This window comes from Salvia splendens, chromosome 7, assembly GCF_004379255.2.
Source record: "Salvia splendens isolate huo1 chromosome 7, SspV2, whole genome shotgun sequence".
NCBI classification, from domain to species: Eukaryota; Viridiplantae; Streptophyta; class Magnoliopsida; order Lamiales; family Lamiaceae; genus Salvia; species Salvia splendens.
In genome coordinates, this window is record NC_056038.1 from 34,015,568 (window position 1) to 34,028,667 (window position 13,100).

Sequence of the window (13,100 nt, forward strand, 5' to 3'; positions counted from 1 at the left end):
CTGAGTTTGCGTATTTTTTTAATTCGTATTGTAATGTATTAATTTTATAAATGAAATGAAGGTTTTTCCCAATTTTTATATTTATTTAAATATTCAAATAAAAGAAAATGCTTAGAGTCGTCCCTTAGGGCGGCTCGCCGCACTGCAGGCGAAAGTGTAGGAGGATAAAATGATGACGTGACGGTGCATAGGGCGGGCTTTAGGGCGCGCCACTGCTGATGCCCTAAAACAAAAGAATTGAAATATAAAATCACAGCGAAGGCATTCAAATAACTGAATATTCATAGTGCGTCGGATGCATTTTCGACATACTATATAATAGAGTACTCCATTTAATGTCTGCCTTTTACTTGTCTGGTGGAAATTAGGTGTACACCTCTTCTAATATGCATTGAGACGTTAGAACTGAGTTTGATGATCAAACATATGGATTTCATAAACTTTGTCCAAGTGGAGACTTCATTCTTTTTAGTTGGAAATTAATCTAGCTAAATGTGAAATGTTCTATGCAGCATACTAAAATTTGAAATTAACAATTTCTCGGTATAATTATATTGATCTAGAGTTATTTAGCAATGAAATAATTAAAATAGAATTTTGTTTTTCTCATATATTTGGCCATGCTCTATTTCATCCAATTTCGTGAACCATGGCCAAATTTAAATTTCGATCTATTTCATAATAACAATTACGAAATCGAACTGAATTTGATAATTATATTGTTTGATCAAATATATTCCTGTATTTATATTGTTTGAACTTCTAGGTAGTAGTCAAAGGCTGGAATCAACAGAAGACGAGAGAAAGAAAATCAGAACCACCAATCTGCCAAAGAGTTGGAACTAAATCCAGAGTCATGCGTGCCTACCTCCATTGCCATATTTTCAACTGCAAGCCAAGAAAAGCAAGCCTTATTTTATGTTTGATATATAAGAAAAGCTAAAAAGAAATTTGTTTTTTAACTTCACTTCACTATCTTACCATTTCTCAGTTTATGAATCAAATGAAACCTGAAAGGGCTTTCATGACTTGCCCGCGCGCACTTTTCAATGCTTCACCTATCGTCTGCATAGGAAGAAAGAAACTAGCATCACAACTGGAGCAAATACAGTCCATAAACATGATTGTAGAGGCCATAAATAAGTTGAAACCAACCACATACCAGCTCTTCTGCCCCAGGATCAAGGCTAACACCTGTTGCTTTACGTGCAATGCTCTTTGCATCAGTATCTACAATAATGCTACACATGATATAGAGAGAACATCAACAAACTTGTAGCTTATGTATCTTAGAGCGATAAATAACGAATCTTTAATTGATTTCGAGTGATGATGCCTACCCGCCATCAATAGTTTCATCAAGGCATAACAGAACGAGGTCCAGATGTGTGAGCGCCTCCATCTTGTTAACCTTTTTCCTGCATGAAAAATATAGCAAAAAAAGTTTACTTGCACAGAACAGAGAACACAACTAGTGAACATCCCCCATAGGCAAACGAGATACGTTACTTGAGTACAATAAAAATGGCACCAAGCACTGCCTCAAGCACAGTGGCTAACAGAACTTCATTTTCTTCTTCACCCCCAGTAACATAAAAGTGCAGGTCTTCGATAAACTTGTATACAACGATTTCGTCCTTAAAGATAGTTACCTCAGCTGGCAACAAGTCACCAAAGGCTAACCATTAGTATAAGAAGCTAAGCTATCTCTATCTACTAGCCTTGACACATATGAAAACAACATAAAATTTGTACAAAAAAGCACCTTCAGTTCGGGCATTTTTCATGTGAGTCATGGAGAATACATTCTTCTCGAAAGTTCGCCTCTCTTCATTAGTAGGCCAGTCATCTGAATAGAACTTGCTTGCTACACGCTTCCCTTCTAAATCAAGAATGAGAATGCTCTTCACAAAAGGCCCAAATTCCTGCAAAACAAGAAAAGCCAACCCACCATATATTACTAGTGTACAAGAAAACAAGAGTGAGGATCATCCCACATTGTGAGAATATGAGAGGATTGTTTTCAGTCATACAGAAAATCTGGCCAACAATAAAGAAAACTACATGCCCTCCATGTTTATGTGTTCAGAAATTTCTCTCCAACCCAACAAAATATCTGATCACTACTCATTAGTTTTCATGATTTATCATTTTGATCTATTTCTTTTATGCAATTTGAAGCTCTGCCCACAAATGCATCACAGAGCTGCAAATATTTCCATTTTAAGTAAAGGGTTCAATGAAAACCTAATAATCAATACGCAAAATCGCTCATCAATTAAAGAAAAACATTAGGTAGTCTGTGTTTGATGAGCACGATCATTTATACAATTCAATCTAAGAATCACGAAATTGGCAAATCTGCAATGAAGAACCCTGGTTTGTGTGTGTGTGTGTGTGTGTGTGTGAGAGAGAGAGAGAGAGAGAGAGAGAGAGAGAGAGAGAGAGATTTACCATGGCTGATGGGGAAAAGCTCGCGAAGATCGTGCCTTGAACTAAGTTCAGAAACGAGTCTCTATACTTTCAGCAGTAGAAAAAAATTTCACTTGTTTCTTGTAAAATGGGGAGAACAAAAAGGCGATATTTAAGCATTCATTGTTTGAGATATTACCGTAATGCGATTAAGCAAATTAGGTATAAAAATTTTGTATTTGTATGCAGCGATGATCTTGATACAATATTACAGTAATACGGACATATCAGTGATTATGCAAATTTCATACAATAAAATTTAGTATTCCTATAAAGCATTAATCTTGGTATATAAGGTCATCCGCAACGCTGTCTCTTAGGCCATCCACAACGCTGTCACTATACCGTCCATTAATTGTCCCTTAAAACATTATTTACGGGTCTCACTGTACTTTTTTACCCCATCCCCATCACTGTACTTTTTTTTATTTTTTTTTCCACCAAATTCAATTAATAAAAAACACACTTCATTAAAAATAAAATAACATTACAACATAAAATAAAAATACAACTTAAAATTCAAAAAAATAAAAAAAACATAATTAAAATCCTAAAAAAATAAAAATGACATAATTTAAAATACAATTTTATAGAAAATAAAAAACTACTCCGCCGGCGAATCATCTCCTCGAATGCGGTGGAGGTGCCCTGAGGCCACTTGGAGGCGGGATGCCAAGTTGTGCCGCCATAAACAGGACTCTGTTAAGCCATGCTTCGTATTGGTTGGGCGTAAAGCGGGAAGTGCCCGCCATTGTGGCGGTCATGTGCATGGACATAAGGGAGTTCGAGGGTCCCCCCGAGCCCGAGCTTGCCTGGCTTGATTCGGCTGGGCCCCTCCTCTCTCTAGCTGCCTTTGCCGCATTTCTCCCTTGCGGCCGACGGCGCCCACGGGAGGACCCCCCGGCATCGTCTATCGGGGTCTCCTCCTCCTGCGAGGCAAACTCTTGTGGCCCGATGCCCGAACCGCCCTCACCAGACCGAGCTGGACCGCACACCGCCGGCCCACCTTTCCTCGTCCCTGACGACCTCCCAAACATCGGCATATTTGAATTGTTTGCCGGTGTCTTCGTAGTAGACCCGCAAAGCCGACCTCAAAATGTCGGCTCCCGTGGCTCCGCTTTGGTACTGAGCCGCTTCATTCTTGTAGATGCCGCAGAATCGTTTGACCTCTCTGTCGACTCGGTCAAAGTGAGCGCAGAGCATCTTATATGTGCGGCGGTGGGTCTTTTTCGGCTTAATCTCGTGGTAGGCCTCGGTGACCTTTTCCCAGAAGTACTTCCGGGGTTGTTGATCCCCGGCGATGGGATCGTACGAGACGCTGATCTAGGCGTTGTACATCGCTAGCGTTTCTTTGGGGCCGTACGGATGCCGGCCTAGATCCTCCTCCTCCGCCTCCGCCTCCGCCGTGGAACCTCCTCTGCCTCGGCCTTCTTCCAGAGTAGGTTGAACCGGATAATCCTCCCGAATCTGGGATAATCCCTGCGAAAACTGCGGGGCGGAGGACGGACGTATGCATCATCATCAAAATTGGGTGGTTGGTACCCCCCGGCGTGCCCGAACCCTGGGTGCTCGGCGTCGACGAACCGGAACCACCCAATGTGTTGTACATGCTCCCCCAGTCGTCGAACGCGTTGAGATCCCATGTGCCGGAGCCGCCACCGCCGGAGTTTCCGTCGCTGGACATTTTGTGATTAGATGTTAGATGAAAATTGGAGAGGAAATGGATATGAATTTGGAAGAATAGATGTGTAGTTGTGTGTGAAATGAGGAAGAATTAGGAGTATTTATAGAGTATAAAAATTAAATAAAATAAAAAATTAGAAAACGGTTCTTTTAAACAGTAACATTACCGTTTCCCTTTTTATTTTTTATTTTTTGTATTTAATTTGATTTTTTTTTAAAAATTAATTATTGCGTCAGCATGACTAGGCCCACTCGCGGGCCGGCGAGTGGGCGTCACGCAGGGCCTGGGAGCGCGCCACGGCGACGTGGCGCGCTGTCACGCGTTACGTCCCGGCGGAACGGGTTTCGTGACGAGATGATGACGGGCTGGGGACTAGACGGGACGACAGCGCGATGTCGTCGCGTCCCTGCGTGACGAGTTCCGGGCCACCCGCTTGACGAGTTGCGGGTGGCCTTATCCGTCTCTTAACCGTCTCATCTGTTAACTATTCATGGGCACACTGTACTTTTCACTCCATCTCTTAACTAATAGAGAGAACCTGCAACCCTCCATCTCTTGTCTGTCTCTTAACCATCTCTTAACTTACTATTCATTCAATTTCATTTTTTATTTTTTTTTCCAACAAATTCAATAATAAAAAACACACTTCGTTAAATAAAATAAAAATACAACTTAAAATCCTAAAAAAATACATAATTAAATTCGTGGCAAAATAAATAAAAACATAATTCAAAATATAATTTTATAGAAATTAAAAAAACTACTCCGCCAGCGAATCATCTCCCGAAGACTGTGGCGGTGCACTCAAGCTACCTGGAGGTGGAATACCAATTTGTCTTGCCATATACTCAATTCCGGCAATATGGGCTTGGTATTGTGGAGGCGTCATGCGGGAAGTGTCCGCCATCGTGGCGGTCAAGTACATGGACATGGAAGTGTCCGCCCGAGACTGAGCCCGAGCCCGAGCCCACCTGGCTTGATTCGCCTCGGCCCCTCCTCCCTCTAGCCGCCTTCGCCGCCTTGGTCCCTTGCGGCCGACAGCGCCCACGAGAGAACCCCCCGACATCGCCTGTCGTGCCCTCAACCTCCTGCGAGGCAGCCTCTTGTGCAGCGCTGCTCGAACCGCCCCCACTAGACTAGTATTGGCCACCTGCTTGTGCTTCGTGCGCTTCGAGGTCGAGACCGAGCTGGACCGCACACCGCCGGCCTACCTTTCCTCGTCTTTGACGGCCTCCCAGACATCGACATGTCTGAATTTTTTGCCGGTGTCGTCGAAGTAGACTCGCAAAGCCGATCTCAGAATGTCGACTCCCGTGGCTCCGCTTTGGTAATAAGCCGCTTCGTTCTTGTAGATGCCACAGAATTTTTTGACCTCCCTGTCGACTCGGTCAAAGTGAGCGCAAAGCATCTTCAATGTGCGGCGGCGGGACCCTCTTGGCTTGATCTCGTTGTAGGCTTCGGTGACCTTTTCCCAGAAACACTTCCGGGATTGTTGATTCCCTACAATGGGATAGTACGAGACTCTGATCCAGGCGTTGTACACCGCCATCGTGTCCTTGCGGTTGTACGGATGTCAGCCTACACCCTCATCCTCCTCGGCTTCCACCGCCTCGTCCTCCTTCCGGATGGGGTTCATTCGGATAATCCTCCAGAATTTGGGATAATCCATGCGAATACCTCGGGGCGGAGGGACGAGCGTATGCATCCACATCAAAATGGGGTGTTGGTACCCCCGGCGTCGACGAGCTCTGGGTGCCCGGCATAGACGAACCGGAACCGAAACCACCCAACACGTTGTACATGCCCCCCCAGTCTCCAAATGCGTTGATGTCAAACCCGCCAGAGCCGCCACAACCAGAGTTTTCGTCGCCGGACATTTTGTGATGAGAGGTTAGATGAAAATTGGAGAGGAAATGGAGATGATTTGGAGGATTTGATGTGTATTTGTGTGTGAAATGAAAATGAAATAGGAGTATTTATAGAGTAAAAAAAAAATAAAAATAAAAAAAAGGAAAACGGTCAAAAAACGGTAATATTACAGTTTTTAATTTTTATTTATTTATTTATTTTTAATTAAATTCGATTTTTTTAAAAAAAAAAATGATTTATTGCGTCAGCGTGACGAAGCTCACTCGCGGGCCGGCGAGTGGGCGTCACACATGGCGCCGGAGCACGCCACGTCGCGCAAGCGCGTGGTGAGACAGCCCGCGAGGTGTCTCAGTGGGACGGGCGTCTCGGCGCGACCGGGACGAGACGGGGCTAAAGAGATTTTTAAAATTCACCGGATAAAATCGTACCGTTAAATATTTACTAGTATCTTTCTCCCGTGGGATGCAAGATTCAAGTAATTTTTTTAAATTTAATTTAAAATATCACTTTATCATTAATTTAATTTGAAAACTAAAACAAACTAAGCTTGCAAAACTTAACATCTACAAAATATTACAAAATATATTCGCATTAGGCGTATATATAGACTACATATGTATATGTTCTAAAGTTTCCATCCTATTTTTTCTCTTCTAGAATTCTCTACTTTTTTCTTACACTCCATTTTCTATTTATTCCTAGATATTTCTATTATAAATTATCTATAAATTTTAATTACAATTTATTCCTAGATATTTCTATTATAAATTATCTATAAATTTTAATTAAAAAACCAAGCTTATGGTTTATTTAAACACATTCCGTACAATAAAACATACTAAAATAAAAAGACGATGAAGTGTAGTTCAGTTGATAAAACATTTTTTCTCAATCCAATAGGTTAGGATTTAAGTCGATAATTAAATAGAGAACCATTATTGATCATTTTTTCGATAAAATAAAATAAAAAATGTAGATTTAGTAGGTTTTCAAAAGCATATAAACTTAAGAAGGTTTCTATCTCAAATATATGCTACCACTTCAAAGTTATAAACACTGCCTCTATCTCAAATATATGCTACCACTTCAAAGTTATAAACACTGTCTCACTCTCCGCACCTCCGCCTCGCCTGCCTCATCGCCATTCCTTGTAGCATTGTCACTCGCCGGCCTCGCCTGACAGTGGCGTATCCAGGATATTTGATTCGGGGGTGCGGAATACATGACCAATAATTATGTAACACATTAAATTAAGATAAAGAAAGAGAAATGGAACATAAAAAATAAATGAACCAAAACTTGAGAGTGGTAGGACTCGATCTTTGGCCTACCAAGTGAAAATGTTGTTGCTCTGCCACCTGATCTCTTGCAATTTTAGTTAATTATACCTCAATACTAGTGTTAAGTACGAAATTTTGGGGGTACAGTTGTACCCCCAAATTACCCCTGAATACGCCACTGTCGCCAGATCTCCTTCCACACCTTGCTGTCTGCTTGCTTTGCCGAGCTTGCTATGGTGTGCCCCCAAATTACCCCTGAATACGCCACTGTCGCCAGATCTCCTTCCACACCTTGCTGTCTGCTTGCTTTGCCGAGCTTGCTATGGTGTGCTGCAGTAATTATTGATTTTCTTCAATTCAAATATTCTAATTTTATTGTTTATATTCAAATTGATTTTGTTTCTATTATAGATTAAGTTACTGCTTATGTTCGTATGGTAATAAAATTAATATCTCTCCATATTTAGATATACATAATCACTCATGTACATAATTAAGGTTCTCACTAGAGTTATAGAGGCCATCTGACTAGCTAAGATAATCATCAGATTTGATAAAAAAAAACATCAAACCTAATTTGATTACTTCAAACAAGAATCTAAATACAAACACTTGACATCAATGGAACTATTGTCCCAAAATTTTCCACTAATGAGAAAAGTGTCTCTTTTTTACCCTGATGCATTCCCCATTACTGCTCTCTCATATCTTGATCACTAGCGGCCAGATTCCCTGCTTGTCCTTCGTTTGATTGTTGAACTCCGGTGTTCACGTTGACTGGAACATTTTTTTGGAGGACCTGCAACAGCAGCAATGAGATGAAAGCATGCTAAAGAAAAAACTAGCAAAAAGATGGTTTGCTTTCTGGGGAAGTATTGAAAACCAAGAAGCAGCAATTGGTATGTGCTGATGATTTGATAGTTTTGATGTTGGTGATGTGATTAACAAGCATAATGTTGGTTTTACCTTATTGTTGGACTCCAGGAATTCTGAATCAAAGAGAATCGGCCTGCAGTGCTTATCTTCGTTCATCAAAGTCGTGTGCTTGAAATGGGCAACGAGGGCAGCCTTCCCTTGAATTCGAGCATATGCCAAATAAGCGACTTTTTCGCTGTTGAATTTCTCCCACCTCTTTCCATTGAATGCCTGCACAAAGCAAAATTTGGGAGTGATGACTATCTACCATACAATCAAATGATTGGCCTTATTCAACGCAAAATTCTTGACAGACCTCATAAAATGGGATAATGTTTAATGGAGACAGAAGGTTGATAAATGCGTAACCAACGTTGCATTTATTCTGAGAAGAAATGAAGTGTTGTGTGAGGCATATTGCAAGGAATAAATAATAAAGATGAAGTAGCCACAACTGGCAAGAAAGTTGACCTGGAAATCAATGGGCAAATAGAGAAAATCATAAGTTCCTTTACAATGTTCATCAATGGTAGCCAGTAACATCTTTGATGTGTATCTAGAAAAAAATCCATGAATGTCAAAATTCTTTAGCAACAAAGAAGATGTAGCGAAAGCATTAATTTAAGGGACGTACTTGTTGGGGATATTTTTTATCATCAGAGTTGTTCGAGTGTCTTCACCAGTTCTAATCTTGTCGATATCAAGTTGAAATTGATTCTTGTTATTTATTTGGATCCCATTGGTGTCAATGAGTCGAGACCTCCCACGTTCGGCCAAAGCCTCCCAGTTTGACGCTGCAGGTCCGGGGAAACGAGCAATACCATGAAACACATGACTCGGTCTTGCAGATGATATCATGCTAGAAACAGGGGATCCTTCTCCCACTGATACTGACTTCATCAAAGGAACAGTGGAATTGGTAACATCACGATAGCTGAAATCATTTAAGTCGCCCAAGTAAGCAGCACGTGCACAACCAGGTCTAGCAAATGATGATCTGGGCGACTCATGAAAATAGCCGAATTTTTGTTGGAGGGGGCCAGCAGATGGAGCAGATCCAGCATGGTAGCAGTGATGATGCTGCTGGATTTGAGACCAGTTGTAAAGACTCCCGTGATTACCACCAGATATAAAAGGATTCCTTACAGCTTGAGTTATCGGTGTAGAATTGGTCTGTTCGGATGAACTTCCCCAGTAAAGCTCTGGACCAGAAAATGGTACGGAAGTGGATCCATTGAAAGTCGAAGAACCAAAGAAAGAATCAGACCTGACAAACTGACTCGACTTCTGCTCTGGAAGTGAATGAGACAGTTCAAAGGTATCTTGCCTGCCCCAACAGCTACCTGCTGAACTAAAACCAGGTGATTTACTTAAGTTTAGCAGAGGACTTCCAACATTAGGGCTGCTGAGGTGAGGCCACGTAGCTGCACGAACACAGTAAAAGTGTCAAAGATAACTAGCAAAATAACTACCACTGATCTGAGCACCTATGAGCCATACCAGAGGGCGAATTCCCAAGAGGCAAGCCTACTTTGTGCAAGGTCCTTTCATCTTTCTCAACCTCGTGATTCATATGCAGCAGCAAACTAATGGTACAGACAAGGTAACGTAAAGTTAAAGAATTCAACTTTTACTGCATGAGAAATGTATGTGAGAGGAAGAAACAGTCGCATATCAATATATAACCTTCTACGTGCCCCACCAGGCCGACTAGGTTCCACCTTTATACGTTTTCCAGCTAAATCGCTTCTATTCAGGGATTTAAGGGCAGCTTCTGCAGCTCTGACATCATAAAATTCAATAAATTTATGATGTTTCTTATGTGGCGTTTCCCTTATCTGTTTAACACAGAGATGCAAAAGTTCCCTATTCATATCAAGTTTTTTCACAGGCATGTGTAGAAATATGTAGTGGAAATAGGCAAAAGACTACCTCTTTGACCTCGCCATAAGCCCCAAAAATTTGTAGAAGGTTCTCGTTGGTGACTGATGGGTCCAAATTAAATACTACCAGAGTTCCTTGGTTTATTTCCTTGTCAGAAGGGTTCTCCTGGATTGGAGAGTTTGGGAGGACTGTCAGAGACAACGATACAATACAAGAATGCAAGCGAAGCATATACATCAAACCTTGGGAATTGAGAAATGAATATCTAGCTTTCTTCTCCGGAGTGGCTTGTTTTGCAATGCTCGCATGGCAGTTCGAGCAGCACGAATATCGTAGTAAGAAACCATCACAAAACCCCTATGTTTAGATGCAGTGTACAATGTTCTGATATCACCATACAGCTGAAAATGATGAAACAGAAATGAGAACGCAGGGAGAGTCCATTAGGTGTTTCATTTTCAGAAGTCCCGGTGCTTACAACTAACATCTCAGACTTTCTTAGTTAGACCATATGTGATAGCTATAATCAAATTAAAGCCAATGGCAACCGATGCAGGAAAAACAAGAAATACCAAAACCTGGGCATTGAATACAGATATTGCAGAAATATACAAGAAAAAAAAACAATTTTATTGTAATGAAAATTGTAAAAGAAGAAAATACCAAGAATCCAAGATATCCACTGAGGTAGCATGAATACCTCAAAGAGTGTTCTAAGTTCTGCATCCTCAATGTTACTATTGATATTGCGAACAAATAATGTTCTGGAAGGATGCTCTCCTAGAGGGTGTTCCCCAGCAACTGTGCCCACGCCATTAGTTTGATTGGAATGAGCCACTGTGTTGCCAATGCCATCATTGGATAAACTAAGAGTAAAAGAACCTACTCTCGAGTTTTCTTGGGGATCGGATTCCAATTCTAGACCTCCTCCACCAAAAAGATCGTATTCCTCTGTATCATCTACTATATTGGGCAACCAATTGGCCTCAAAATCATCCATTATCCCAGCTAGGAGTTCATCCTCATCATCGGGGAGCAAGCTTCCAACCGCATAATTACCCTTTAGCTCCTGATCAATATCATTTAAGCTGCTGGAGGTATCATGCATGGACTGAATATCACTCTTCCCTTCACTGCTACTCACTGTGAAGAATCAAACACGTAAAGAAATAAAATACTTACTACTTAATTCTTGAGAGGTTAAAAAGGTACTGCAGCTGAAAGTATGTCGGGTGCTTACACTTGACATTGGCAAGAACAGGCAACGAAATTGAGTGAAGTGAGGCATCACTTGGCACGCGATAAGAATGAGATTGGGGAAAGAGCTCCCACGAACTAGTTCCCATCTTGTCAGATAGATCTTTTAAGCACCTGGCACAATTTGACCTCATGGCTATCAGGGATGACTATATAATTTTTTTTCTCATGAATTGTTCTAAAATCCACCAAAATAAATTCTCCACTTTCTAGATATTGCTAAACCAAAAAAATGAAACAGGCATGAGATGTTTACATGATAAAGCATTAACTGAACACGACTACGCGAGCTTTGGATTCCATATAGATGAGCAACAACATTATAAAAGTAAGCTCATGAATTCTTCACAATATCTAACTGATATAATGCAGCTACTCAAATAATATGCAACATACAAAACAATCACATATTGCTGGAACAGTGAACTTAGACATTTCTTAAACTGTTATACAATCACTATTGATCTCCAATGTCCATATATGCATCTCTATAAGCACTACCCCTCACTCATACAGAAAGAGGGGGAAACACAAACACCTGATAACTCTCCAAAACAGCCCACATAAAAAATTCCAGAGCCAATCGATATCAAGCAATAAACATAGTGCATTTATAAGAGCAAAAGAATACCTGAGGATAAGAAGTTCAAGGAGCCCACTGATATCAGTGAAGAAACACCAAAAGCATTAATTCTGGGCCGAATATTGCAAGCAAAAGGGGAGCGCATGAAAGACAAAAAACAAAAGGAACAGAAACGTGAACAGCAAGAACTCCTCAACCTTCTTCCGTCTTCGTTTTCATTTCCCCCTTTTTCCCCACTCAATTAATACACAAACGACATAAAATTAACACACATTGATCGCAGGAATGCAGTGAGCACCAATGATTTGACGGCCGAAAAATTTAATGGACGATTTTATTTTGATTGAAATCAATTTCAACTGCTATTAAATGTTGATTTGATATCCACGTGCATATACATACGCACACATAGAATCCAAAAAAACAAATGAGAAAAATGGAATTCAAATCAATAAATTAATATATGTTCCAAGAATCTTTTGTGGGAGAAAGATGAAGACGACAGAGTGTGCAGACAATAATATAATCCCTGTTTAGGATTAATACGAGGATTAAGAAATGGGCATAGAGGATTAGTTTGAATAGATTAAGAGGTATTGTTTCACTTTTAAAAACTTTTTATAGAATATGATAATAACTTGAGTGTGTGCTGAGTTGTACGTTTAATGCGGATTAAAAATGGAAATAAATTTGTTTGAAGTTCCTATTCCTAAAATAGAATATTTTGATTTAGTGAAAGTTATCTGATGTGAAGACTCAAGAGAATTGCGGCGGCGCTGGCTGCAGAATGACGTTTGATTTTGGTGTGCTTTATCCTTTTTTTCTCCATCAAATCTATACTCCCTCGATCCCCGCATACTTGAGTTCAGATTTTAAAAATTGATAAAATTGTCAATTAAATCCCAATTTTTAGTTGATTTATTTATGATTTTGTCCCACTGATTATTAAAGTTAACTAACATATCCTCCCTTCCGTGCAAAAAATAAGAATAATTGAGACGGTAAGAAATTAATATAGCATATACTTTCTCCGTCCTATAATAAGAGTTACTATATTTTACTTTATAATAAATAATAAATAAGTATCACATTCCACCAACTCATTTCACTCATATTCTATTATAAAATTAATATAAACAAATTGACCATATATTCT

General features: G+C 40.3%; 2 protein-coding genes and 1 long non-coding RNA gene across 3 annotated transcripts; 1 reads left to right on the plus strand and 2 right to left on the minus strand.

Annotated features, from left to right (window-relative positions):
• Positions 1 to 688: 688 nt before the first annotated feature.
• On the minus strand, positions 689 to 2,608 carry LOC121811498 (coatomer subunit zeta-1-like). The gene is made up of 7 exons (XM_042212371.1): positions 2,455 to 2,608; positions 1,766 to 1,925; positions 1,510 to 1,657; positions 1,341 to 1,418; positions 1,163 to 1,241; positions 982 to 1,065; positions 689 to 888 (listed from the first exon to the last, which is right to left on the minus strand). The coding sequence occupies exons 1-6, from the start codon at positions 2,455 to 2,457 to the stop codon at positions 1,000 to 1,002; spliced, it is 534 nt and encodes a 177-aa protein (XP_042068305.1). The 5' UTR covers positions 2,458 to 2,608; the 3' UTR covers positions 689 to 888; positions 982 to 999.
• A 4,859-nt stretch (positions 2,609 to 7,467) lies between these two features.
• On the plus strand, positions 7,468 to 8,430 carry LOC121810961. Its single transcript, XR_006052489.1, has 3 exons — positions 7,468 to 7,630; positions 8,026 to 8,204; positions 8,290 to 8,430. It is a non-coding gene; the product is annotated as an uncharacterized LOC121810961 (long non-coding RNA).
• LOC121810960 (protein MEI2-like 2) lies at positions 7,639 to 12,476 on the minus strand. Its single transcript, XM_042211707.1, has 12 exons — positions 11,993 to 12,476; positions 11,345 to 11,475; positions 10,805 to 11,247; positions 10,347 to 10,505; positions 10,153 to 10,269; positions 9,907 to 10,058; positions 9,721 to 9,806; positions 8,855 to 9,644; positions 8,692 to 8,776; positions 8,537 to 8,605; positions 8,272 to 8,451; positions 7,639 to 8,104 (listed from the first exon to the last, which is right to left on the minus strand). The coding sequence occupies exons 2-12, from the start codon at positions 11,448 to 11,450 to the stop codon at positions 7,997 to 7,999; spliced, it is 2,295 nt and encodes a 764-aa protein (XP_042067641.1). The 5' UTR covers positions 11,451 to 11,475; positions 11,993 to 12,476; the 3' UTR covers positions 7,639 to 7,996.
• Between the last annotated feature and the right edge of the window lie 624 nt (positions 12,477 to 13,100).

What these genes read in the sequence shown, in the direction of transcription:
- LOC121811498 (XM_042212371.1), bottom strand. An exon ending in GCCATTTTTATTGTACTCAA is followed by an intron (nt 1,419 to 1,509) that starts GTAACGTATCTC and finishes TTTTTCATGCAG; the next exon opens with GAAAAAGGTTAACAAGATGG. An exon ending in GATGAAACTATTGATGGCGG is followed by an intron (nt 1,242 to 1,340) that starts GTAGGCATCATC and finishes TATCATGTGTAG; the next exon opens with CATTATTGTAGATACTGATG.
- LOC121810960 (XM_042211707.1), bottom strand. Translation starts at nt 11,450, where the DNA reads ATGGGAACTAGTTCGTGGGAGCTCTTTCCCCAATCTCATTCTTATCGC. An exon ending in TTCATTTCTCAATTCCCAAG is followed by an intron (nt 10,270 to 10,346) that starts GTTTGATGTATA and finishes TCTCCAATCCAG; the next exon opens with GAGAACCCTTCTGACAAGGA. An exon ending in ATTTGCCCATTGATTTCCAG is followed by an intron (nt 8,606 to 8,691) that starts GTCAACTTTCTT and finishes ATTTCTTCTCAG; the next exon opens with AATAAATGCAACGTTGGTTA.